Source organism: Clytia hemisphaerica, unplaced genomic scaffold (assembly GCF_902728285.1).
Source record: "Clytia hemisphaerica strain Z4C2 unplaced genomic scaffold, Clytia hemisphaerica genome assembly, whole genome shotgun sequence".
NCBI lineage: Eukaryota > Metazoa > Cnidaria > Hydrozoa > Leptothecata > Clytiidae > Clytia > Clytia hemisphaerica.
The window spans coordinates 336,567-361,347 of record NW_027104166.1 but is presented as its reverse complement, the minus strand read 5'-3'; the positions used below and the strand labels follow the sequence as shown (position 1 = coordinate 361,347).

At 36.3% G+C, this 24,781-nt stretch overlaps 2 protein-coding genes across 3 annotated transcripts in view; one reads left to right on the top strand and one right to left on the bottom strand.

Moving 5' to 3' along the window:
* Positions 1-24,576, bottom strand: part of LOC136814207 (uncharacterized) — a 42,094-nt gene extending 17,518 nt beyond the window's left edge. The window contains exon 1 of one of the 2 annotated variants that reach the window (XM_067070720.1): positions 24,392-24,576. In XM_067070720.1, the coding sequence (XP_066926821.1) occupies positions 24,392-24,443 (52 nt within the window). In that variant the 5' untranslated portion in view covers positions 24,444-24,576. Of the gene's footprint in view, positions 1-10,418; positions 10,584-24,391 lie in introns of those variants that run through there. The other variant, XM_067070721.1, reaches the window with a different exon arrangement.
* Positions 110-23,083, top strand: LOC136814208 (neuronal acetylcholine receptor subunit alpha-6-like). The gene is given in 5 exon segments (XM_067070722.1): positions 110-366; positions 19,049-19,186; positions 19,189-19,260; positions 21,667-21,889; positions 22,217-23,083. Coding segments are annotated over 5 exon segments (1,101 nt in total). The 5' UTR covers positions 110-173; the 3' UTR covers positions 22,692-23,083.
* Positions 24,577-24,781: the final 205 nt, after the last annotated feature.

Below are 24,781 nucleotides of genomic sequence, written 5' to 3'. Positions count from 1 at the left end.
CCTAAGTAAAATACTTACTTCTTTGTTAGTAAAGAAACATGACAACGCATTACTAAACCCACTCCACACCCTTTAAAAAGCAAAGTGCTTGCAGGAAGGAAAATATTTTTTATTTTCTTCGGTTTCTTTAAAGCGCTGACGAGGACAAGGCATTTGGAGGCAACTTGGATCGAATGAACACCAGAGCTATTATCTCTTACAATGGATTCGTCAAATGGCTGGCTCCAATCATACTCAAAAGTCAATGCGATATCGATGTCCGTTACTTCCCCTTTGATACGCAATACTGTCCGCTTAAATTTGGCAGTTGGACGTATAACTTGGCCCGATTGAATTTCTTTAATGAAAGCTCCGGCGCTGATCTCAGTAAGTTGATTTCTTAACTTAAAATAATGCTCATTTGGTTTTTAAATCACATCTTTTTGCATTAATGAAATTTTTTGTAACAAGCTGTTCGCTGGTCTTTCAAACGCAATAACCAGCCACCAGAACCATCTCAACCAGATTCGCGGGCATTTGTTCTACCATTTGCACACAGTTCCATGTGGAACCCGATGGCTCAATTACCACTCGGTAAAGCTGGAAGTGAATTCTTGTCTACTGACTGGACAAGACAGTGAATTGGGAGAAATCCATCTCCACATTGCTAGTGTGTTGGAATCCACCAACTAGTACACTAACGCATAACGGACGGTTTGTGCATGCAACCACAGATATTAATAATACAATATTGCCCTTCTGTATTATGCCGTCGTTTTTGGAGCCTTTGTTTCTCGATGTCGCCGTTTTTCGGTCCTCCATTTTACGATGTCGTCGTATTTTTGTCTTGGATTTTTTTAAAGTCAGCAATTTTGAGAAAAATCTTGAAATCTGGTCTGGTTTATTAGAACAAACTAACTACTTTCGCTTTCCTTTCGCAGAGATTTGGTAGAAAAACAGTGACTTTCCCTTCCATTATACCAAGAAATTAGATTGAATTAATTTTAAAACTTTTTAAGATTTCAAGAAAAAGCCTCTCCCAAGTATAAAACGTTTACAATCACATATATTTTGGGGAATTGGCCTCAGTCTTTAGCCTAGGATTTAACCTGGCAATTTAAGCTAGGAACTTTTGTATATAAGTATTTGGCTATTACTTTTTGAAGAAAAAAACTTTCTTTGCTCCACTTTGGACCTCAATTGGGCATGATACAGTAGCTAGGATGTACTTGGGGAATAGGTAAAAAGAAAACTAGCATGAACATGTTCCATAGTCATGAATATCAGTATTGTTATTGTTTCGTTTTCTTATTAATAATCAAAATAATGCTATGTAAACAAAACAAAATAAAAATTTCAAGATGACAAATACTAACAAATACGTATACATCTCCCCCAGACCAAAACATTCCTGAATGGATCACGGATTCCACAGAGTCTTTGTAGTGCGTAAAAGCATAAGTATAATATAATCAACATTAATGAGCAAAGGCTACAATAGCACAATTTGTCAGAGTCCTCGTAGTGCATAAAAGCAGAAGTAAAACCAATTTCATTCAACGACTGAGCCAGCCTGAGCAAGGGCTAATAATAGCACAATCTCTCAGAGTCTTTTAATAACATACAATAACATGTTCTGAATTAAAGGACTTCTAACGTGTTACATACTTTCCAGTCACTCACTCATAAATCTTATAGTTATCGGTTGTCGAATTCAAGTGGAACAACGAAGACCAGTATCGTACCGTGAGATTGGGTAACTTGCATCAGTGGAGGCTAACATGAATAGCCCTCAAATGAATGACCTGGCTGGTCATTAAAATACAAAGTTAAATCAAAACAAAAATGGTAGAGTAGAGCTGCGAGCGGAGCTGCGTAGTTGTATTTAAATGACCAGCCAGGTCATTCATTTGAGGGCTATGCCTCCACTGATGCAAGTTACCCAATCTCACGGTATATCTTGGACATCTCTTTCGGCCTCAGGTGTAACTTCATGGCTCCAGAAGGTGAAGATGGGGATGATAGAGGGCGCTCAGATGAATCCTTGGGTCAGTGATCGACTTGTTGAGTTTGCAATGGTGTAAGAGGGTCGGGGTTGCTGTTGTGTCAACGATCAGCTGGGTAACTTGGGGGAGAGCCAATGGTGTACTCCAAGTTCCAAGATTTACCGGATTTTTCGGCTATTTTGCTTATCCTTTTCTTGTTCTGGATTTTATCAAAATATGCATGTAAAACATCTTGAAACGTTCTGAAACATAACAAAGCTCGGTGATGTGATCCAAAATTTGGTGAAATAAAGTTTATCCTTATAAACGAAGTGATGATCGAAGGTGTCTTGTCATGCATTTTTACACTACCATAAACAAGAATAAAGTGAATCATAAAATTTTCGTTTTTATCCATCCAGTGCAGTGTGCGTGAAACCACACGTTACCACCAGTATGTCGAAACTGGTCAATGTGAATGTGATTGCAAAAACCTTTCCCAGCTGAATTCCATGATAGGTGATGTTTGTGAAGCTATTATATTCATTGTTTGTATTAATCTAGAATTACTTTTGCCAGTTAAAAGTCTCCATTAACAGCTTCTTCTGTTTTTCATGAACAACAAACATAGCAACTTTATAAAAAATCCACAAAGCATTTGTTCAAAAAGTATTCTCTACTGTTATTCCAAAGTATGAGTAAAGTCTTTACAATACTTTTGCTATGGAATCCAAACAGTCTTGTCTTCTAACCTATTCTGCCAGCTAAATTGTAAACAAACAAAATTACTGCCACTTCGAAAATATTTTGAAGACCAGATTTCAAGATTTTTCTCAAAATTGCTGACTTTTAAAAAATCCAAGACAAAAATACCACGACATCGAGAAACGGAGGCTCCAAAAACGACGGCATCGAGAAACGGAGGCTCTAAAAACGGCGACGTCGCCTTTCCGAGAATTATGAACCCGATGACCCCTGATACATAAAATGCTGAGTGCTTAGCGGCCTTTAAGAGATGGAAAAACAGCTTTTCTGATTACTCAAAGTTCAACGATCACTTCTCTTGAAAATTCTATTAAAAACGTTGATTAGGTCATTAAATGAAAGTCAAGAAAAGACGACTCGCCATACAAATCGGACGGCTTCTACATGATTTGACGATAAAAATGAATTTGTTTTTCCTTTTTAACCGATTACGAGATCAATTTTTAAGAATAAGGCCCAAATCTTTTACCAATGCATAGCAAAAGAAATTCTTAACGCAATGATATTAAATTGATTTCTGTAAAACTGTCAGAAATTGAGTAAAATCAAGATGATAGTTATAATTTTATCGAGCTCTAACTTTTCATATACTGATGCAGTCATAATTAATACTATAATAAACCAGCTGCGCTGGAAGCTCCGGCTTAAGAGATTAAAATATGTGAAAGATGAGCTTGTTGAGTTAGTTGTGTTAGAACGTTGCCCACAAACTACTAATCAGAACAGATCAGAAAGCAAAGTAATAATTCTATTGCAGAGCGAGTGTGAGAAATAATCTTAACAAATAAATAAACCAGCTGGAAGTTTAGCTCTTCTAAGTGATTACACATGCACTTTCTTGCCTAAAGAACCAACCCCACCCCCCGCCTACTCATCCTCGACTAAAAAGTTCTAAATGGGAGCTAAAGGAGATAAACATTTAGAAGTGAATATTTTCAAGCTCTTATAATTTTTTTTTTTCTAAACTTGCCAATAGCGAAGCCATGATACGCCGTTGATCTGCGTTGATTTGATTGTCCAGATAAAATATTGGGGAGAAACAGCCTAAATTAGAGGCCACAGCTTTTAGCTAAGCATTATTTTTTCTGTTGGGATAATACTTGGAGGAGAGTAGGATAAACCAAATAAAATGGTACAATAGTGTGTATGTAATACATAGTGGTATATTTGGAAAAAACCTGTTACGGGTTTGAAAAATCTTCAAAAGGAACGGTCGCCCCAGCCAATGAAATTACGACAAAGTTCAAAAAATATAATTTTCAGTTATAAAACTGTGAAAATTTCTCCGATCTTGTTCAAATTTACACAGGAATTGTGTTTTAGTATCCTTTACTGAATTCTCATAGTGATATGTTTGTAAAAAATCTGTGTCGGGTTTGAAAAATCAAAAGGAACGTTACTTTCTTATGAGAGGTCATTGCAGCGTCAGTTAATTGGCTTATTAACCACTGACCTTTATATAACCCTGGACCAAGCAATATCTGCCATCTTTGATTGGAGTTTTTTTAGAATTGGTACCCATGGAGAAGCCATTGCAATGCTAAAAATTAACGTCTAACGCCGCTACATCATCAAAAGAATTTGAGGAAAAGTAGACCTAGCGCTCTCGATGCATTTACACCGCTATCGAGTAGTGCCGACATTAGGGTACCAATTTTCAAAAAACTCCGATCAAAGATTTTGCTTGGCTGGGATTGAGAAGCTTTGTCCAGGGTATATAAAGGTCAGTGTTATTAACTGGTTGAAGTAAAAGTCGGTCAATACAAGAAAATGCGCTATTTTGATTGGTTTGACCACTTCAGTGCTTTGGTCAATCTGACGATGATTTTGAAAAAGGAAATTTGTTTCATAGAAAAGTTTCGTCAATTTGAACATGATTTAAAAAGCTGACGTTGCAATGACTTCTCGTAAGAAAGTGACGTCAGAATAAATCAAAGAAAATATTTGGTAAAAAAGAAACGAAAAAATCATGGAAAATGAGTGGAAAATGCATTTTTTGGCCAGAAACACACAAAGAATGTTCACCAGTTAATAAACACAATAATATAACTGTTTTCTCGGTCAATACGTAAAATATTGGGGGGGGGGCGTACGGGTTTGTCGGTGTGTCGGTATTGACCCTTTTTGCGTCGGTGTTTCGGTGTTTTAAGGGAAAAGTGTCGGTATTTCGGTGTTGGACATGCCTTGCGGTGACGGTAAAATGAATTTTTTGGGTCGGTATTTCGGTAATTCGATAAATACTGTCGGTGAATCTGCATATTTCAAAGGATCTCAAAAAAGTTTTTGAATCTGCATTTCTGCATTTCAGCTATTGAATATCTTATCTCTACAAGAATTGAAGTATTATAGCTATTTTTAGTAGCTACCCGTGGCTCATCCTCTTTTTCTTAAAATTGTGTGAATAATGGTGTTTCTTAACCTCTTGTTTACCGGAAATGTGCACTTTTTGAAAAAAAATCATAATACTCTACCCAGTGGGTAACAGATAAAGAAAGCATTTGCAGCGTGTGGCAAGCTTTCTCGAGATCTCAAATGCAGCACTCATCAAAAATCAACAATCATTAATTCTTTCATTTTAACGGAATAATCCATTAACTCATAATTTAGATGCGTTTCTCAGCATTTTGGGCACTTTAAATTTCAAAATTTTGCCTCCTCGGGCCAAACCTGTTCAATATAAAATACTTTCTGTGGTCCTCCCCTTGCAGTGCTCCCTTTGCAGACTGTCAATACCAATTTAGTTTCAGCCTAAATCAAACGAGCTATTTATCTGGCATAAAATGACTAGCTTTAACCAATTTGTGAAAAAGAGAACTTTTTAGCCAAATGAGATTTCCAGAAATGTAGAATTTTTCCTGTCGGCGCAAACCATGCTTGTGCCTTCTTTTACCCGGGTGGTTTTGTTTCAATCGTTTTGCGACCCTTTTCGAGAATGTTTCAATTTGATTGGGGTTTGTATAATTTAGTCTGGTTAAAGCGTTTAAAAGACATTTTAATGAGAAATATGCCAAGGCTTCGGGGGTTTCGACCCGTGAATGATTAGAAAATCTATTGCTTGGGATTGGGAGGGGTTCTCAGAATCTGTATCCGTAAGTTATCATGCCATGTCGTGAATAAAACACCTTACAGTACTCTTCTGCGGCCAGGTAAGCATGCAAAACTTGCTACACATTTTCTTTATAAGCAACTCCAATTTTCGGCTCAGGCCTGGGTCTGCTTAGCATTCTGGCTCAATATCTGAAAAATTTACTTTGACCACCCCTGATATTATACCATATTTATTTATGTTTATTGGATCAAGGGATATCGTTTGTCATAGCTAGATTATCTAAAAAGCTTTCACTTTACGAGATAGCGAAAAAAACCTGCTAATATGAGACCTTGAGATTTAGCAACATGATTGCTTATAAAAAAATGTGTACTAAAATGTATTTTACACAGTTTCACGGCCCGTCCTAGTAGAAAAAATCTCGAGGGCGTCTTTGCCTAATCTGAAAACTGGAGGAAGGGTTAAAAACGTGTAGTTTCATCTATTCTGAAATCAAGATTCTTCGTATCCAAAATTTTCCGATCATTGTTGTGCCTCTTAGTCACTTATAACTGTAGAATCTTCCAAATTCCACTGCATTTCACTTAAAATAGCTCTGCAATCCTGAGTTTGAAGTTAGAAATCCTTTTAAATTTTTAACGAATTTTATTTACCGTAGATTCATAATATTTTGTACGACGTGTCTGGCATTCAAGCTTCCTTCCATCATCCTAACAAGAGATCTTTTGTGACGCCCTTTTGTGACGGTGCTTTTGGCTGAGGTAGATTTAGTTCTAATGGCGTTCAAAAAGAGCTCTTTTAGCCAAACGAGAAGACAAAATTGGGAAAATTTTCTCCGTCGGCGCAAACCATGGTTGCGCCTCCTCCTCCTCCATTACTTTATACATTAGCTTATTTCATAGGATTCGTGTATCTGCTACATGCTCTTTTCTATTCAATTTACAGGGTAAAATGCACAAATCTGTGCAGATTTCCCTTCAATAAAAACGTTGAGAAAAACTAAATTTTGTAATCATCCTAAATGACTTGGGAATTTAAGAACTGTTTTATATTGTCGATGTTTTTGTTAAATTCATATTACAATTCACAAAAGAGTGATTTACAATAAAAATTTGATTACTGTAGTGACTTAGAAAAAAATCATGTACTGAAAACACGAATCCTATGAAATAGGCTAATTCAGATATCCCTTTATTCCCTCGTTTTTTGCACAACAAATAAACACTCAAGTAAAAAGTAGCATTCAAAGCGTTCCCTATATACTTTTTTTGTCCACTAGCCGTTGAAAAACTGAGCTTTAAAGATTTAAAACCCTTGAATTGGCGATAGTTTACTCCAAGAAAAACTGAACTAGTGCACCACTACGCTCATGAGATTGAGCATTCGTACTAAGAATAGAAAAATCTTAAGCTTGCTCTAAAAGACGTCGGTGTCGGTGTTTTCGGGAAATTGTGTCGGTATTGCGGTGATTTAAGAAAAATCCGTCGGTATTTCGGTGTTGGCAACCCTCGTACGCCCCCCACAATATTGACCTTATCCTGCGCACAGACCTCGCAAGCTCGGTCTGTACTTCGGCTGCGGTCAATATTTTACCGTATTGACCTCCAAACCAGTTATTATTGTATTAATATCAGTAGAATCTCTAGAAAATTCTGAGCAAGAAGATATAGGTAACTTGTGTATGGACTTGCATATAATTAGACCTGAAACAAAAGAATTTTGTCACAACACGCTAAATATATTGCAACAACAAAAGAAATCTATTAACTCAACATAAACTCCCTTAAGGGCAAGAGACCTGGTATATGGCGATCCGTTTTTCCATATATCTAAGGAGATTCCTCTGGTTGGAATAAAACTTTCTTGAAAAAAAATCAGAAAAAATTATTACTAGGGAAGAGCTACTTAGACTACACAATATATTGACAAACAATATTTAACAATATCAATTGTAAAAAGGAATTTTCTTTGTGTAAACAATCCTCCTATACTGTTGGAAAATTGCAGATCAAGCTGACGATATATTGCAGACACCTTCTCAATATATTGCCAGCACTCAGCAGTATATCATCAATATATTGTCTGACAATATATTGTGTAGTATATGTAGCCCTTAAAACACATAAATCAAATTCAAGATCAAATATCAGTGAATGAGTAACCTTTAACTTTATCCAATTTTTTTAATGTTGGTCTTGCATAGTAATAATACATAAAACATTAATTTATACCATTAACAAGTTTCTGTTGTGTAGATCATAATCAGTGAACAAACTTCGATCAAATTGTTTCTATTAAATTTTTAAGTTCCTTGAAATTACCGCGATTTTTCTTCAGGCTTTAGTCGGCATGTTTCAAATGTTTAATTAATTATGGTAAAAACATTGAAATTTTAAAATCAGATAAAAATAACGTAGAGGTTATACGCCGTAAATGGGTCGTTTTTTTCAAATACGTCAAACCAGATAAATGAAAAGGAATAGAAAACGCACTTCTGGAAAACAATGGAAACACAGCTCGTTATATACCAGTAACTTTGCCCTTAAGGTAGTTTGTTTCGACTTATAGATTTCTTTTGTTGTCGCTATAAAAACTCAAATAAAAACTGTATATGTAATTAGTATGGTGTATTTTGGGGACACATCTTTCATACCAAAAGATACCGGCATAATTAAACGGCATAATTAGATAAAAAGCTAAAGTGCGAGAAAAAAAGAAATTGAATCTGTTTTTAATGAATTTCTTGCAAATTTTCTAGAAGTAACTTAATATCATCGTGACGAACACTTTTCAGACTTGTGTGAAATATGTTACTGGATACTGGAAATTTAAGAGTAATGGACCAAAAACAAAAAATACCAATCCACTTTTATAAAAATAGCCATACAACAGCACATAGAAACCAGCACTCGCACGATGAGCCGTTTCTTTCTGAACCTTTTCTAATTACCTAATTAAAGCCAGAACAAAAGGGTTTTCAATAGAAACGACCAAAGTGTCTATCTAAATTTAAATGAATTGTTATTTTAATTTTGACCTCAGAAAAATTGATGTGACCAGAGAAATGTAAAGGAATAGAAAAAGGTCGTGGCTTCTTCACTTGTTCGTAGTTTTTCTGACTTTCTGGTTCTTTGTGAGTTATTTTCTATGTTTTTTAACTTACTGGAATGACTTACCGACAGATCGCCACCGGTGGGATTCGAACCCACTAAATGCAAAGTTCCGATGTACTGAAACCCATTACCTTATCCACTGTGCCACGGATTCATGCCAGGATAGCGCTTCTGACGGCTATTTATATTGTACAAACTGCAGACCAGACTGTATTAAGAGAAAATCACAAAAGAGTGCTTGTTTCGAGCTCCAACCCTAACCCTAACTGATAATAATCCAATTCCTAGCCAATCTGATACGTAACCACACCCAAACCACACCCATACCCAACCCTACCAGGTCGCCTGCAGGTCCTGACACTATTCCCGCATACCGGATCCGAAAAATAGATACATGTCTTTCGTCTTTATGAAGAAGCCTTCACCATACAGAAGCAGCCAACGAGCCCATTTCCCCGAAATATCTGTTTCCCTTTTCCAGGAGAGAGCTTTTTTTTGAAAAATGGGGAAACAGATCCGATTTTCTAGGAGAGACCATTTTCTTAAAACTATCTGTTTCCCCGCTCCAGCTGATGACGTCATCAGAGAGAAACAGATCAATATTTCTAGGAGATGACATATAATAAATTGGGAAACAGATATCTGTTTCCAGAAAGATGATATTGCATTGGAAACAGATTGAACTTTTGTGGGAAAACAGATATCAATCACAAAAAGCAAGGGAAACAGATGGAAATTTCCAGGAGAGGGAAAAACTCTGGAAACAGACCAAATTTTCTAGGGAAGTTACTTTGAGATTAAAAATTTAGGTTTTGAGGAGAAACTTCTTCATTTCTAGGAATAAGATTTTTGAAACTTTTGGCCAACAGATCAAATTTTCCAGGAAGGCTATGCCTGGGAAACAGATGTTTAAAAAAAGGGCCTCGTTGGATGCTTTCGACCATAGAAAAAGCGCACCTCGTTACATTTCCTGTTACAGTACTGTAAGAGTAGATCCACCTGATCAAGATGATATTTCTATACTTTAGTAGCATGTAAGAAGCAGATTTTGACTAGCACTAAACCAAAAGTTAGTCAGTACCTTCCATCGTTAAAATACGATAGAATTAAGCGGCTTTTGTCTAACAGGCTAACCAAAATTTAGCTCATGCAAAAAATTCTTTCTCACCCCAGTGAATGTCAAGGAAATTTTCGCCACCCCACTCAATATTTGAAAGAATATTTTTCACCCCAGTGAATTTCAGGTTTTTTCATTCTCACCCCACTGGGTACTCAACACCCACTGGGGCACAGAGACAGGGGTGTATATATTGTGTAGTCTAAGTAGCCCTTTCATATATACTGCAATAAAAAGTATAAACAAAGTATACTTTCAGAGAAATTGCAAGTATTAACCACACGGCCCCTCAAATGACAAAATACATTCTCCGATTAAATTTGAAAAGTTCATACCTATAAAGCTTATGAATTTATTACATTCGCATAGTGCCATTACTTTTGAATAATACACAGGTAATCTATACTTACATAAGCAAGGTCTCTGCACATCATCCATTAAACTTTCTTTTGGTTAGCAAAACCTTCTTCTTCAAACTCAAATTTACAATTGTTTACAATTTCAACTGTTCAAAAAAATGGTCAAAAACAAAGTTCTCTCACAACCACACACATGAAGGTTGAAAGTAATTAAGTCTGCATGTTTCTTTTATATTCCTTTTACACGCTCCCCATAAGTTAAACCAAAGTTTAAAAAGGAAGGGTGATCTCTGGTATAAAAAAAAAAGGTTTTTACGATATTATCACAGGAGGTAGAATTATAACGCGAGGAGGTGGAATTTCCGATAGGTGTATTGGTTTTAAATCTTTTTAGAAAAATCCCCGGGGGGTCTATAATACTGTTATTATCAACATGAAAAACATGAGCAATCTAATACTGCTTAAAAACGCGTACATAAATGCTGTATTTCAGATTTCATATTGTACCGTACAAATACAAGACCGCGTTCAAAAAAGGGGTCTAGTAAGCTAAGTCTAAGTAATCATATTTTGTACCAACTTTTGTATGTTATCCCAAAATTTATTCTCACGAATGTTTTCTTTTTTCCTCTCAATATTCACAAGGGGGGTTTCATGGTTGGCGGAGGAGCGGAATCGGCCCTTTTTTCGGACGGAGTGGCGGAATTTGGCGAAAATTTAGACGGAATTACGGAAATTGGGTTCTCTGACGGAGACGGAAAATTAGACAATTTTAGTGCGGAAAAACGGAATTTAGCAAAGAAATTTGCGGAATTTCGGAATCGGTAAAAGATATTCAAAATCTGCGGAATTTTCGACAAAAATATTGAATTTCAAAGGAATTTTCGGTGACGGAATTTTGGTTCAATTTAAGACGGTTTGACGGAAATTGGAGAAAAAATTTACGGAATTGCGGAATCGGGTACCCCCTGAAACCACCCCCCTCACAAGGGCCCTCATAAAAGTTGTCAAAAGAATGTTTTGATACTTAAATAACATGCTCATTCAGAGTTTTTTATATACTATACGAAAAATCTGAGCTAGAAAACCCATAACAATATGTATATACTACCAGTACACCTGGGGGGGGGGAATACTTAGGCAAAAATGGATGATGGGTATGTGCGGACGGTAAGGGTCGGTTTCTTCACCTTTCAAAGTCTCTCTAAGGGTCGGAAAATTCAAAATTTTTAGGAAATTTTTATGATTTCCAGAGAAAAAATTGTAATAAAGTCTCTCTAAGGGTATGACTTTTCTCAAAAATCGAAAAAAAAAAATTCAAAAAGTCTCTCTAAGGGTCGGTTTTCGGAGGTCCCGTCCGCACATACCCCTCATTAACCAACCCTAGTACCCCCCCCCGGGGACAGTACACTAACAATACATAAATTATGTAAACAGTCGAACGATTCACATAAAATACTTCCATAATCGAACGCTCGAATGTTTTTCTTTTTAATGATTTTCTTTTAATTACTTTGAGTCATGAAATTTATTCATGAAATCGACAATAGATTTATGTAATAAATCTTTTTGATAAACAACAATAATAATAATAATAATAATAATGTTTTACAGATTTCCAGGCCACCGTGCAAGCACATGGGCCTCTATAAATCGCTCATACATTGGTTTTGGTTTATTACAAAGGTTAACTTCAAACAGATATGCAACAATAGTGACAATTTCAATCATACTCAAACATTTTCTCTTTCCAAGCTAGACCGAGGTTTTCTTTAAACTCTTGTATTGTAGATGATTTAACTACTTTTTCAGGTAGGCTATTCCACTGTTGAATGCCCCGATAGTAAAGGGAGTTGCTCTGGGGTCCACGGACACCATCGTTCCCGAAAATTCTTACCAGTTCAGAATTATGTGTTCTCATTGGTCTTATTCGTTGGTTAAATTTCTTAGGAACACACGATGTTTCATAGTGATTTAAATGTTTAAAGATCTCAACCATATCACTTACCGCACGCCTATATTTTAGACTTGGGATTCCAATTCTTTGTAGTCTGCTTTCATAACATAGTCGTCCACATGTTTCAACCGTTTTTGTAGCGCGCCGCTGAACACCTTCTATAAGTTTTTTGTGTTTTTTAGTTTTGGTGACCAAATGACTTGTGCATATTCTAGGTGGGGCCTGACAAATGTTATGTAAAGTTTACGGAATAATTCAGGAGTGAGATACGTGAAGGTTCTTCTAATTAGACCAGCCATTGAGTTTGCCTTTTTTACTTGGTTTGATATATGTTGGTCGAATGATAGATTTTGGTCAAAGATAACTCCGAGATCCTTTTCGAATTGTACATGTTTCAGTAAATTTCCTCCGAGTGTGTATTGATGTACATGTTTAATTATATTCGGCTTACCTAACGTTAGTACATGACATTTGTCGGGATGAAATTTTAAAAGCCACGTATCTGACCACTGCTGTAGTCGATCGATGTCCTCCTGGATTATAAGTGCATCTTCAATTGATTCTACTTTATTGACAAGTTTAGTGTCGTCAGCAAATAGAAAGAGTTGTGATTTAATTGAATCTGGTAAATCGTTGATGTATAGAACAAAAAGGGTAGGCCCTAGGACACTACCTTGGGGTACTCCACTAAGAACTAATTGTTTTTCGGATTCAGCTCCATTTACTTTAACTATCTGAAATCGATCCTTCAGGAAGTATCTGATCCATTCAAGCAACTTATTTCTTATTCCGTAGGCTTCTAATTTGATTAAGAGCCTTTGGTGGGGAACTGAGTCGAATGCCTTTGCAAAGTCAAAGTATACTGCGTCAACAGCTTTGCCGTTAGCAATGTCTTCGGTACACACATCTAGATAGTTTAGCAGTTGTGTTACTGTTGATCGGCGATTGATAAAACCATGTTGCTTGTTAGAAAGCAGTTTCTCTTGCTCTAGATGTGACATAATATGTGTTTTAAGAATCTTTTCCATCATTCGACACACAATGGATGTCAGGCTAATCGGACGGTAGTTTTCAGCTATATTTTTGTTTCCTTTTTTGTAAACAGGTGATACATTAGCATGCTTCCAGTCGTTTGGGAGACAACTTTCGTTGAGAGATTTTGTCATTATAAGGAAGAGCGGTTCTGCAATATATTCAGCGAGCTCCTTGAGCATCCTTGGGTGAAGTTCATCTGGCCCCATGGATTTGTTTGGATTTAACGCCTTGAGCTCCTTTTTAATAGTTTCAGTTAGTATATTTATCTCTACTTCTTTATCCGTCCTGGAATGGAATTCAGGGAGTTGTTCAAGTGGCTCACGTGTAAAGACACTACAGAATTGGCTCTGGAGTATGTTGGCTTTACTTTTATCATCATATTTGATCGAATTTTCATTATTAGGGTTTTCGAGGAGAGGATGTATTCCCGTTCTTGCTTTCAGATTGCTGCGTACATATTTCCAGAATCTTTTTGGATTTGTTTTTGATTGTTCGCTGATCTTTTTTTCGAACTCTCTCTTGGAGCGAGTCAGGGCACTATTAGCGGCGTTGCGCCATCTTACGTACTCCCTTCTACGTCTCTCAGTGTCGTCATTTTGAAGTGAGATGATCCATTTTCTATGCGCCTTACGTTTCTCTTTAATTATCTGACAAATTTTTGGATCTAAGGGATGCTTCCTTTCCTTCTTTGATTTGACAGGTTGTTCTTATTGTGGGTAAGTGGCACATAGAGGTTTCGGAGCTCGATCATTTGTTTTAGGAATAGGTCCCAACTCTCATTCACATCTAATTCAATCGAATTTTGGATGAATTCGATAGACCAATTGATATGGCTTAGATGAGATCTCATAAACTGGTAGTTGGCTTTGCTGTATTGATATCTATCAAGCTCATTTTTAATTGTGAAATAACCATAGAATTTAAAGGAGAGGACACTGTGATCACTGAGATGGAGTGGGGCAAGGTATTTTATCTCGGAAATTTGATTTTCTTCCCCTGTAAGGATGAGATCGAGTATTGATGGTTTGTCGGTGCCTCGTCGCCGTGTCGGCTCAAGGACATGTTGGTATAAAAAACAGTCTCTTAAAGCATCAAGGAATTTCTCCTCGTCGCTATCTTCTTCACAAGGTGAGGACCAATGGACCCAATCGATTTTCTTATAGTTAAAGTCACCTATAAGACATATATGAGTGTATTTCGGATTTAGGCAGAGATCTTTTATGAGCTTATTCATGTTCTTGTTATTTTCATCGAAGATATTTGTTTCAGTTTTTGTCGGGCTTCTATAAAGGCATCCGAGTAACATGGTGTCTTTGTTCTCCATTGCAATTTCTAATAGACAAGTCTCTTCAAATTCAACTTTCGTTTGTATTTGTAGGATGAGGTGATCAATAGACTTGTGGACTAGAATGATGATTCCTCTCTTTTTTTGTATTCCTATGTTAGTTTTATATGGTGTAGAATAATTCTCAATTGAGTAGTCTTGATCTTTTCTCTCAGAGATCCGTTTGGTGTTGACTTCGGTGATCGCAATTATATGAGGTTGTTCAGCAGCAACGTGCTTTAAAAGTTCGTTTTTCTTCTTAGATGTCATTTGGTCTGCATTTGTGTAGATGATAGTAAGTTCACTAATTGTTGTGGTTGTGTTTTTTGAATCGTTTTTGTTAGGTGGGTTTTCATTCAAGCTGTCGTTATCGTTATCGATCGGTTTTATTGATTGATAGGGTTGTTGTATCGTTTTTGTGTTTTGTTGTACACCTTCTTTATGTCGAAGCCGTTTTTTGACGATCCTCGAACCCGATAAATAAATTCATCGGTTTCTAGGTCATCATTTAGGTCTTTCGCCTGTTGTGATAGCTCTTTATACTTTTCACGTTGGGACCTACATAGATCTTCTGTGATACTTATGCCTTTATAAGTATCGTTACCTTTAAGTGATGGGAGATTTCCCATGATCTTAAGTTTATCATCTTCACTATCGAGGCAAATTAACAGTGGACGATTTGGTTTCTTACCTATTCTAAATATTTTTTTGATCTTAGAAGAAACATGTAAATCCTTAACTAATTGATCAGCCCATTCACAGTCCCTAGTATGATTATTTTTGTCACTATTATCGCATACCTGTTCTTCTTCTTTTATTCCGTGAACGATGATGTTCGTGGCTCTTCTCCTCTTCTCCATCTCAAGAGCGATCTCTTCGTCTCTGGCTTGTTTAATAGCAAGTTTGATTCCGCTCGTGTCACTCGTCGGTTGTTGAGGAAGACCAGATTTTGTGGCTTCTGAATACGATTTCATAGCTTGTTGGCATTCGTTCTTTATTGTTGACAGGATACTGTCCTTGAATTCGTCAAGCTTTCGTTCGAATTTCTTTTCAGCAACTCGAGTGTATGCAGGCCGGGGTCAGCTTTCAAATCATTTTTCAAGAGTTGGAGATCTGCGTCCTTATCTTCAAGCTGTTTCTTAAGGTGATCCTCAAAGTCACGACTACTTTTTATAATTCCTTCGCATGCGTCGATTTCTCTGCGAAGGCGTTTAATTTCATTTTGGGTTTGAAGCGATGGTTGAGCCTTTTCCTTCTTGGGGACCAGTTCGAGCAGCTTGGGTTCAACTTCAACGCAGTTGATACAAATGTATTTCTGGGTTCTGTTGGCTTTGAGTGTTTGAATATGGAATGCAGGAAGCATACAACATCTGTAGTGAATGGATCTCTTACATTTTCCACAGGTTAGCGAATCTGAATCCCTGTCGTCAACACATCGATTTTCGGTGCATATAATGATATCTTCTTTCATTGAGATTTTCTTAGAAGCAGTAGATTGTTTTGGCCTTACGGATGATGTAGCCGATGCCATTTGGTCAACTAGTTGGTTGTAGTAGTTGAATTTGTTGGAAAAAGCAGCTTTTTAAGTGTTTTTTATAAGATTTTCCATTGCCTAAATTTGAAAGCAAAATTTGAATATATTTGAATATGTATCTATATAATAAAGCCTGTTATAGCTTATCTTAAAATCAGATCTTCAACATCAAATACAGTTATCAAAATGCAGTTACTTATCAAATAAAGTTATCTTGATCTCGGGTCTGTTACAAAAATATTAACATTTTCATGAAAATATTTTTGCTTTCCTCAACCAAGGTATAAACGGTTTAGAATTCTAAAGTAGGAGTAATAGCGGATCGAAAAAAGAGGGATGAGCTGGAGTTTTTACAAGATACTTCACTAATTGGTCATTTGAAGTGATAGAGATGACGCGTTCTTTAGAAAAAGTAACAAAATTGTTTTATTACTGGTTAGCGACCAACCAAATCAAATAAGAGCTTGTAAAAACTCCAGCTTGTCCCAAAAAAGAGGTTAGGAATTCCCGAGTTAGAAAAACTGAGTTGGCAAAAAACCGAGTTATGACGTCATCAAACGAAAATTTTGAGGTCACATCCAAAATTTCTTGCTTGACTTTTGATTTCCCTACCTCGATTTTGTCAAGTTAAAATTTTCGAGTTAGCTACCCAATTCTTTGACGAATTTAAGATATAATATTAGTCCATCTCTTTCTTCACATAAAAACATTTAAGTCGTCGTTAAATATTGGAAAATGCCAAAAACGTCGATTTTTCGCCTTAAAATGCCATTTCTCGGCACCAGGAGGTGGTAGAAACTTAACAAATAACCCCATTTTCTTTTATCACACCCCTGTGTCACAGACCCACTGGGACCCCAGCCCCCACTGGAAAATTTGGCAAAAAATTCGTCCCCATTGGAAGAATACCCTGGAATTCCACCCCCACTGGGAAATTTACTTTGATTTCATCCCCATCCGAAATTCAATGTTTAAAAATGGCACTCCAAAACCATCCCCAATGGAATTTGTGACCTTAGAACAATAGAATTTCTATCCCCATTGGAATTTCAATAGGAATTTTTATCCCCACTGAGGGAAAAGTTCCACTGGGGCTGTGAGACAGGGGTGTTTTATCTACTTTACACACTCAATCCGTTGGTTTTGATTTTCAGACGAAAAAACCGTTAGAAAAGGGGGGGGCCTTGATAAGTTCTATCGATTAACTAAAAATCAATTCACTCGAAAACTGCAGGAGATTTGAAGGGCAAATTTTTTTTGTCAATTCTACATTCTATTAGGGGCAAAATATAAAAAATTTGCCCTGATCTAAGGGGTGCCTTACGAAGTGACACAATTCACTACCTCGACCGCTGGTGTAGAATTTATACAACTCGACAAAAGGATGCTTTGGCCGACCTAATGAATTTTGGTCTGAATACAGTTGCCTCTTTTTTATTCGATTTTCAAGGGACAAAGACTTTTCTTCGAATTATGGAGAGATTCGAATTATCGAGAGCATTTTGCACTACTTCCCAGCTGAGGGGAGCAATGTGTTAGTTGGAATTAAAGGAAGATGCGAATTATGGAGGTTCGAATTAGAGAGAGCTGACTCCCGAGCTGACTGTATATCAATAACCCATTTTAAAGGCTTGTAAAAGGGAAATATAGTAACTTTTTGTTTGTGTGCTGAGGTTACCTCTTAAAAAAGAAACATTCTAAATCAAAAGGATTTGAAAAATTCTTATGAAAAAGTTGAAAAAATCTCATTGACAATTAATAAACCGCACAAACCAGCGCAATGAGAAAGAAAATAATCATTTTTTCTTTCATGTCAATCTTTTAACCCTATTAACCCAAAGCTTTTTTGATTTTTTTATCCCCAGGGGGGATAGAATCTACCACCCTCGATTATTTTTGATCCAGACCCTCGATTATTGATGTATGATCCCCAAAAGCTATGGCCATTAAATTTGGTACAGATGTTCTCCATTATGACACAAACTTCCAGGAAGAAAAAGAATTTGGTGACATCATTCAAAAACCGATGACGTCCTCACAAAATTTCCCCCTATCGGAAAAAAGTCCAAATATATGTTTTACAAAAATGTCTATTACACTCGAACCAATAAAGATATTTAGATTCTGTTTGAAGATTCTGAAAGATAAAAGGCTGCCCTTTGTTTTGAATTTGGCATGAAGTTTTTTCTTAAAGTCTATGCTGAAGATGTGCTTTAGCACGTCACAGTCCATGAGTCTGGTAAGAAAGCATTTTTGAAAGTTGCCATTCAGAACAGAAAATTTGTAAAATTCTGAACCATCGACTATCGTCAAGTTGTAATCATTTCGAATTTTCGAAATTTTCGTTGATCCCTGAAGAATTGATGCTAAAAAGTCAAGGACACAGTTTTGTGGAGAATCGGGAGAGCAGAGAGCTTTTACAAAAATCACTCATTACCTGGTTTGATGCAAAACACCCAGGGGGGGTACTACCCTTGTCGACCGACGGGGGTGCTCCGCTGAGGTGCGAAAAATGGACCCTACGTGGGACTCGAAATTTGCGAAAAAAGTGACCCTGAATGGGACTGAAATTCTAAAATTTTCTACTTTTTCCCCAAATTTTCCAAAAAAAGGCACCCTACGAGGGACTGATTTTTCTATTTTGGTGTTTTTGCGACCCTACCTGGGACTCGTGGAGGTTAGAAAAGGTACCCTGACCAGCGGAGCATCCTCGTAACCCATCTTACCCTAGTACCCCCTGCCCCCCGGGGCAAAACATTGAATTCCCCTTATATTACAAGATTACGCTTTGTGACATTTGATCTTTAAATATTTTGTTGTTCATTTTATAGACAAATATTCAGAGAATTCCGAATGGTCGTTGGTTTCTGCTGATTGCATTCGAAATGAAATCAAATACACTTGTTGCAAAGAAAAATATCCTGATGTCACTTTCACCATCGTTATTGCAAGAAGATCTTTGTTTTATTGTGTAATTTGATTTTCCCCATGACCGTTATTGGAATGTTGACCATTCTATCTTTTTTGCTGCCAGCAGAATCGGGTAAGTTAATTTTTCTGTGGTTTAAAGTTATAATTCGGGAAACATTTATATCTAACGGGTGACAATTCGATGTGACGTAAATCTATTCGAGATAAAATAGCACATATGAAAATGATTACTACTTGGCAGAAATTATTAATCCATATAAAAAATATCTAACCACGCCTTTAAATAGCTCTGACCTTTATTGCCTATATACAAGATCTGCCGTTTTTTTTCCTTGCTTTATGAAAATGGACAATAAAAGCAATTGCACCTTTATTCGAGAGCTTTTGATACTATAGACGATGCAATAGTCTGTTAGAGAGATAGTAATTTTTATGGCGAACACGATGGTTGAAATGAGCATTTCAGTTTTATTGGCATTTAAGTGGAGACCGATTTGGATGCAGCAGTTTCTACATCGGTTAGAAGTTTCTGAACTTCATCAATCAAGTTTGAGGTAAGAGCAATGTGCGGAAGCCATTTTTCTTCTATCCTAAATCCTTGTCAAGTGCGGGTTAAATGCAGTTTAGTATCATTCGGTTGATAAGTTTTGCTGAGTTAGTGTTTAGAGATATGCCTCGATAGTTTCCAGCTTTACTTAGGTCTCCTTCATTAGGGATGGGTATTATGTAGCTTGTGAACCATTGGGAGTGGTTTGTCGTGGTTCAATGGGTGGTATTGGGTGTAAGATTTTTAGCAATCTATTCGCAAAATTCAGTAAAATATCATCTAGATTGTATTTTTTGATAACGTCGGGTGGAATATTGTCAGAGCCAGAAGCTTTTTTAGTGAGATCTTTTGCTTTTTTGTTTTGTATTCATCAATAGTGAATTCACCCGTTTTGAAATCTAGGTCATCAAATACGGTCTGGAAAATTTCGTATTTGTCGTCAATAACAGGCTCTTGTCCAACTAGTTGTTGGAAGTAACTGGACCATTTCTGGATTCTTTCGCATTTGTCTTTTCCTTCAAGGATACCATTTTGGCTTTGCTTTCTGTCTGACATATATTTAAGAGTCTCCAACAATTATAATGTTTTTGTATGCTTGCCGATTCTTCTATGGCTGCTATGTCGTTACTTAATTCTTCCTCTAGTAACGTATCGTAGGCGACGTTGAGTTCTGCCTTTTTCGTTTTGGGTACCTGTTCATTGGTCTTGGATTGGTCGTTATGGTAGGCTTGGTAGGCTTTCTTTGCGTTTTCTCTTGCTGGTGAGATTCTTGGGTCAGTGGAAGTTTGATTACACTTTGATTTCTTTTTACTTGGGAGGAGTTCCTTTAACGGTGCGATCGTTTACAGAAATCAGATTTTCATCCAGTTGAGTAGACTCGTGTTCCTCATTGTACAATGCAGTATATCTGTTTTGGACGAGAATCAAATATCAACGGTACTTTGTAAGTCATTATCAGTTTTCAGTAAGGACCAGTCAAATGTTGATCTCTGAGGCGATTTACATTTTCTGAAGCTAATTTTAGGTTTAGCCCGGAGGACTCGGTGATCAGATCCTAGACTGGCGTGAAAATCGTATGCTGATATGTCTTTAAAGGGATAATCAGATGGTCTGAGATATTTTGCCTGCAGATAGCTTCTAGGATTTTAGGAAAAACCTCTAAATTTTTCGGTGTATTTATTTTCTTAACTCAAGTTATGCCAATTTGAAATCTCGAAAAATGGGACTTTTCAGGGACTTTTTACACTTTTTTCTATTGTTTTCAAGCAAAAGTTCAAAATTTCAAAGTGGTATAACTTTAGTTAGGAAAATAAGTACACCAACAAATTTAGAAATTTTTCCTAAAATCCTAGAAGCTATCTATAGGCAAAATATCTCAAACCATCTGATTATCCCTTTAATAGAGTTTGTCCACTTTTTGTTAAAAACAACTCCAATTATCGGGTCAGGCCTTGGGGTTGCTTAGCATTCTAGCTCATTTTCTGAAAAATTAGCTTTGATCACCCTTGATTATTATACCATATTTATGCTATTGGGTCAAGGGCTATTGTTTGCTCTGCGTTATCTAAAAAACTTTTACTCTACTATAACAATAGCGTTCAGTTTGAGGTCGTTATTGTTATTTTCTGCCCGCGTAGTTTGATTATTCGCCCGATAGTGTCATTTGGGCCCGACGTGAAGCGGAGGGTGCAAATGGCATTAGAGGGCTAATAATCAAATTGCAAGTGCAGAATTAATGACAACAACGAACGAAAACTTAATAATTTGGCTATTTTCAGGGCTCCAGACTTATCAAAATGGTTTCTCATAAAAAAATGTGTAGCTCTGTTTTTAAATTTACCCCTCCTCCTAAATGATTTCCTTTTTTGTGACCTTGTGTAGAAGATCAGGATTGTCTATTAATATTATATAATCAAGTATTTTTTTCAATCAAAGAAACTACAGTTCAAATATTGTTGATTCTTCTCATAGGTGAACGTGTTTCATTGGCTATCACTTTACTCCTGGCCATGACAGTCTTCATGTTGGTCGTTGCTGAGATCATCCCTGCCACAAGTGATGTTGTACCCCTTGTCGGTGTCTTTTTTACTGCTTCGATGATTGAGATGGTGATCATGATCGTTGTGTTGTGTTATATCATGCGATTGTATCATAAAGGCCCCAACGATCCTCCTATGCCACTCTGGATGAAAAAGTAAGTCTTTATCAAAAGAACTCCTTCCTGTCTCTATGCTAAAGTGAGTGTGCAAATTACAGTAAGTTAAATATGAAAAAACCCTGAATTTCATTTAGGTGTAAGATTTTTTCAAATTAGAATGGGGTGGCTATTCCTTTAATTTGACTAGTGGTGATTTCGAAAAGTAATTTATTAGAGTAACCGTTTTGATGGGGGAAGAACTATACACTTTTACGGATTCTTCGTTATTTCAAAGGTAACACAAGGCGACGAGTCAGTGGAATAACGCAATTTGGTACAGTTAAACAAAGGATTATTTATTTCACTAAATTTCACTTTTTACAGATATATCTTGAACTGGTTATCCTTCTTGGTCGGTATTCGTGCACGTGAAAAGAACATCAACAAATCGCGATCATCCAATCTCAACAACACATTCAACAGTTCACATCGAAATGCATTTAACAACAACGCCACACCCAACGAACAGATGACCTTACTCAACAAGTACAACCGTAACTCGAACGAGTACAATAAGGAAAACTGGAAAAAGAAAGCACTGTGTAATCTAAACGCCTCTAAATGTGGAGACGTCGGCTATATGGCGCCTTCTGGAAGGTTAACTGAAGCTCAACTGGTGGTCAGTAAATTAGACGTCTTTATCGAGCGCCTCCGAACCATGGATGAGGAAGATGAGGTTAAGAATGAATGGCGCACGGTAGCGATGACTATTGATCGCTGTCTATTGGTCATCTTTTTCTTGGTATACATTGTGACGTTATTAGCATGTTTCCTGCGGTCACCTGGTTATGTCAGTTAAATTGGTACGATCTCATCATTTTAAGATGGAAATTTCAACATCTGGTAGTTATGTAGTATCTAGATATCTAGATTGATTTCAAATTCATTAAAATCCTTTTCGACACCCACTTAAGCTCAAATACATTAGACCTCAAATATTCAACTTATGTGTCCAAGTTATACTCAGGCTGCCGAACTTTTTTCGGGAAAATTCGGGAAATAAATAATAAAGCACCTAAAAGTCGAGATTCTACTGAACCAAAAAAATATATATAAAGTCTGTCTCAAAATAATTTGCAGCTGGAGACAAAATAGCTGTAACTTTTGATAGAATTCGAATCAAGTTGCGATTTTGTGCTCGTTAAAAAGATATTCGTGAGTGGAATATTATGAAGTAAAAAATTTGAGAAAAAAAAAGGGAAAATGAAAATGAAAAATGAAGAAGAAAAAAATCAATTTCTTGTAGAAATGTGCCATAATTACCATTTTCACAGGAGTGATTCTTCAATCTTAGATCATCATCACTGTCAAAAAAAATTTCAAAAATATTCATTCAATCAAAAGATATCAAACAAAGTTTATTGCTGGTTGACTCTATAAACACTATAAAGTAGTAAAAAACGACAAAAAACAGCCTTTTGTCGATCAACTAGCAATAAACTTTGTTTGATATCTTTTGATTGAATGAATATTTTTGAAAAATCTTTTCACACTGATGATGATCTAAGATTGAAGAGTCACTCCTGTGAAAATGGTAATTATACCACATTTCTACAAGAAGTTAATTTTTTTCTTCTTCATTTTTCATTTTTCATTTTCCTTTTTTTTCTCAAATTTCTTACTTCATAATATTCCACTCACGAATATCTTTTTAACGAGCACAAAATCGCAACTTGATTCGAATTCTATCAGAAGTTACAGCCATTTTTTTCTCCAACTGCAAATTATTTTGAGACAGACTTTAGTTCGAATATTTTTTTAATTTTTCTCTAGTCTTTTTGTCCGCTCGGAAAGACATTTTATAGATATTTTTCTTATTCAGTTTTGGTCAAGTTTTAATTGTACTTTGCAAGTTTAAAGAATATTGTAATTTTTTTTTCTATATCAAAAAGAATGATAAAAAGTCATCATAAACTTGAGGCTTCATTTGGAACATTTTGGTGACTTTGAAATTTCGTTTCCCTTGCATTCTTTAAGACTTAGTACGAACATAAATACAATTCAACCTCTTTAGTGTATTTCCACTTTATCAGATACTTGTATGCGTGGTCGAAAACCTGCTCCAAAATTATGTCACTTACAAAACTTTATACAGGTTTTCTGATTGCAAGCATTTTACAAGGTAAGGTAATCTTTTAGTTTTCTGACTTTTTTTTAATACAAGATTTTTCCATATTGGAAAGAGATTAAAACGCTTTATTTCATTTCAACTGGCTTTGATTTTAGTCCTAAAGTTCGATCTTCAAAATTTATTTTTTATGAAAATTGAAACAAACAACAAATTGTTGCACACTTGCGATGGCCAGATAGTTCAGGGGATGTGATCTATCCCCTGAATAGCTGGTTTAAAAAATCTATGAACAAACTTTTTCAAAAACATAATAAATGTCTGTCTAAGGGTTCCTGGTCTTTTCATTTTTTCCCGGCTTGTGTCGGTTATCAAAAGTTCTCAACATGTGCGATTAGAGAAAATAAGAACAGTTACGATAGTTCACATACCCCTCCTTAGGTGCGATGTGCAGCAAATACGAAGAAAACTTGTTGACGTCATTGTTCAGTCGATACAATCCTGCAGCACGTCCGGTTCAAAATGATTCCAGCCCGGTCATCGTGAAGTTCGGAATGACCCTCAGTCAGATTATTGATGTAGTAAGAGTTAAAGATCATTATTTTCGGCGGTAGTTCGTCCTAAGAAAGATAAAAAATAGCAACTAATATCAAACGGCTAATTTAATCAGATTTATCAGATGATATGGATATAATAATACTGATGCCAAGCTTTCCTTTAAAGGGACTTTAGAGAACAGCAGGGTAGCAAAAGCAATTTGAAAAAAAAAACAACACAAAATGACAGTAAAAAAGCTGATTACCATCTCATTCAATCAGGAT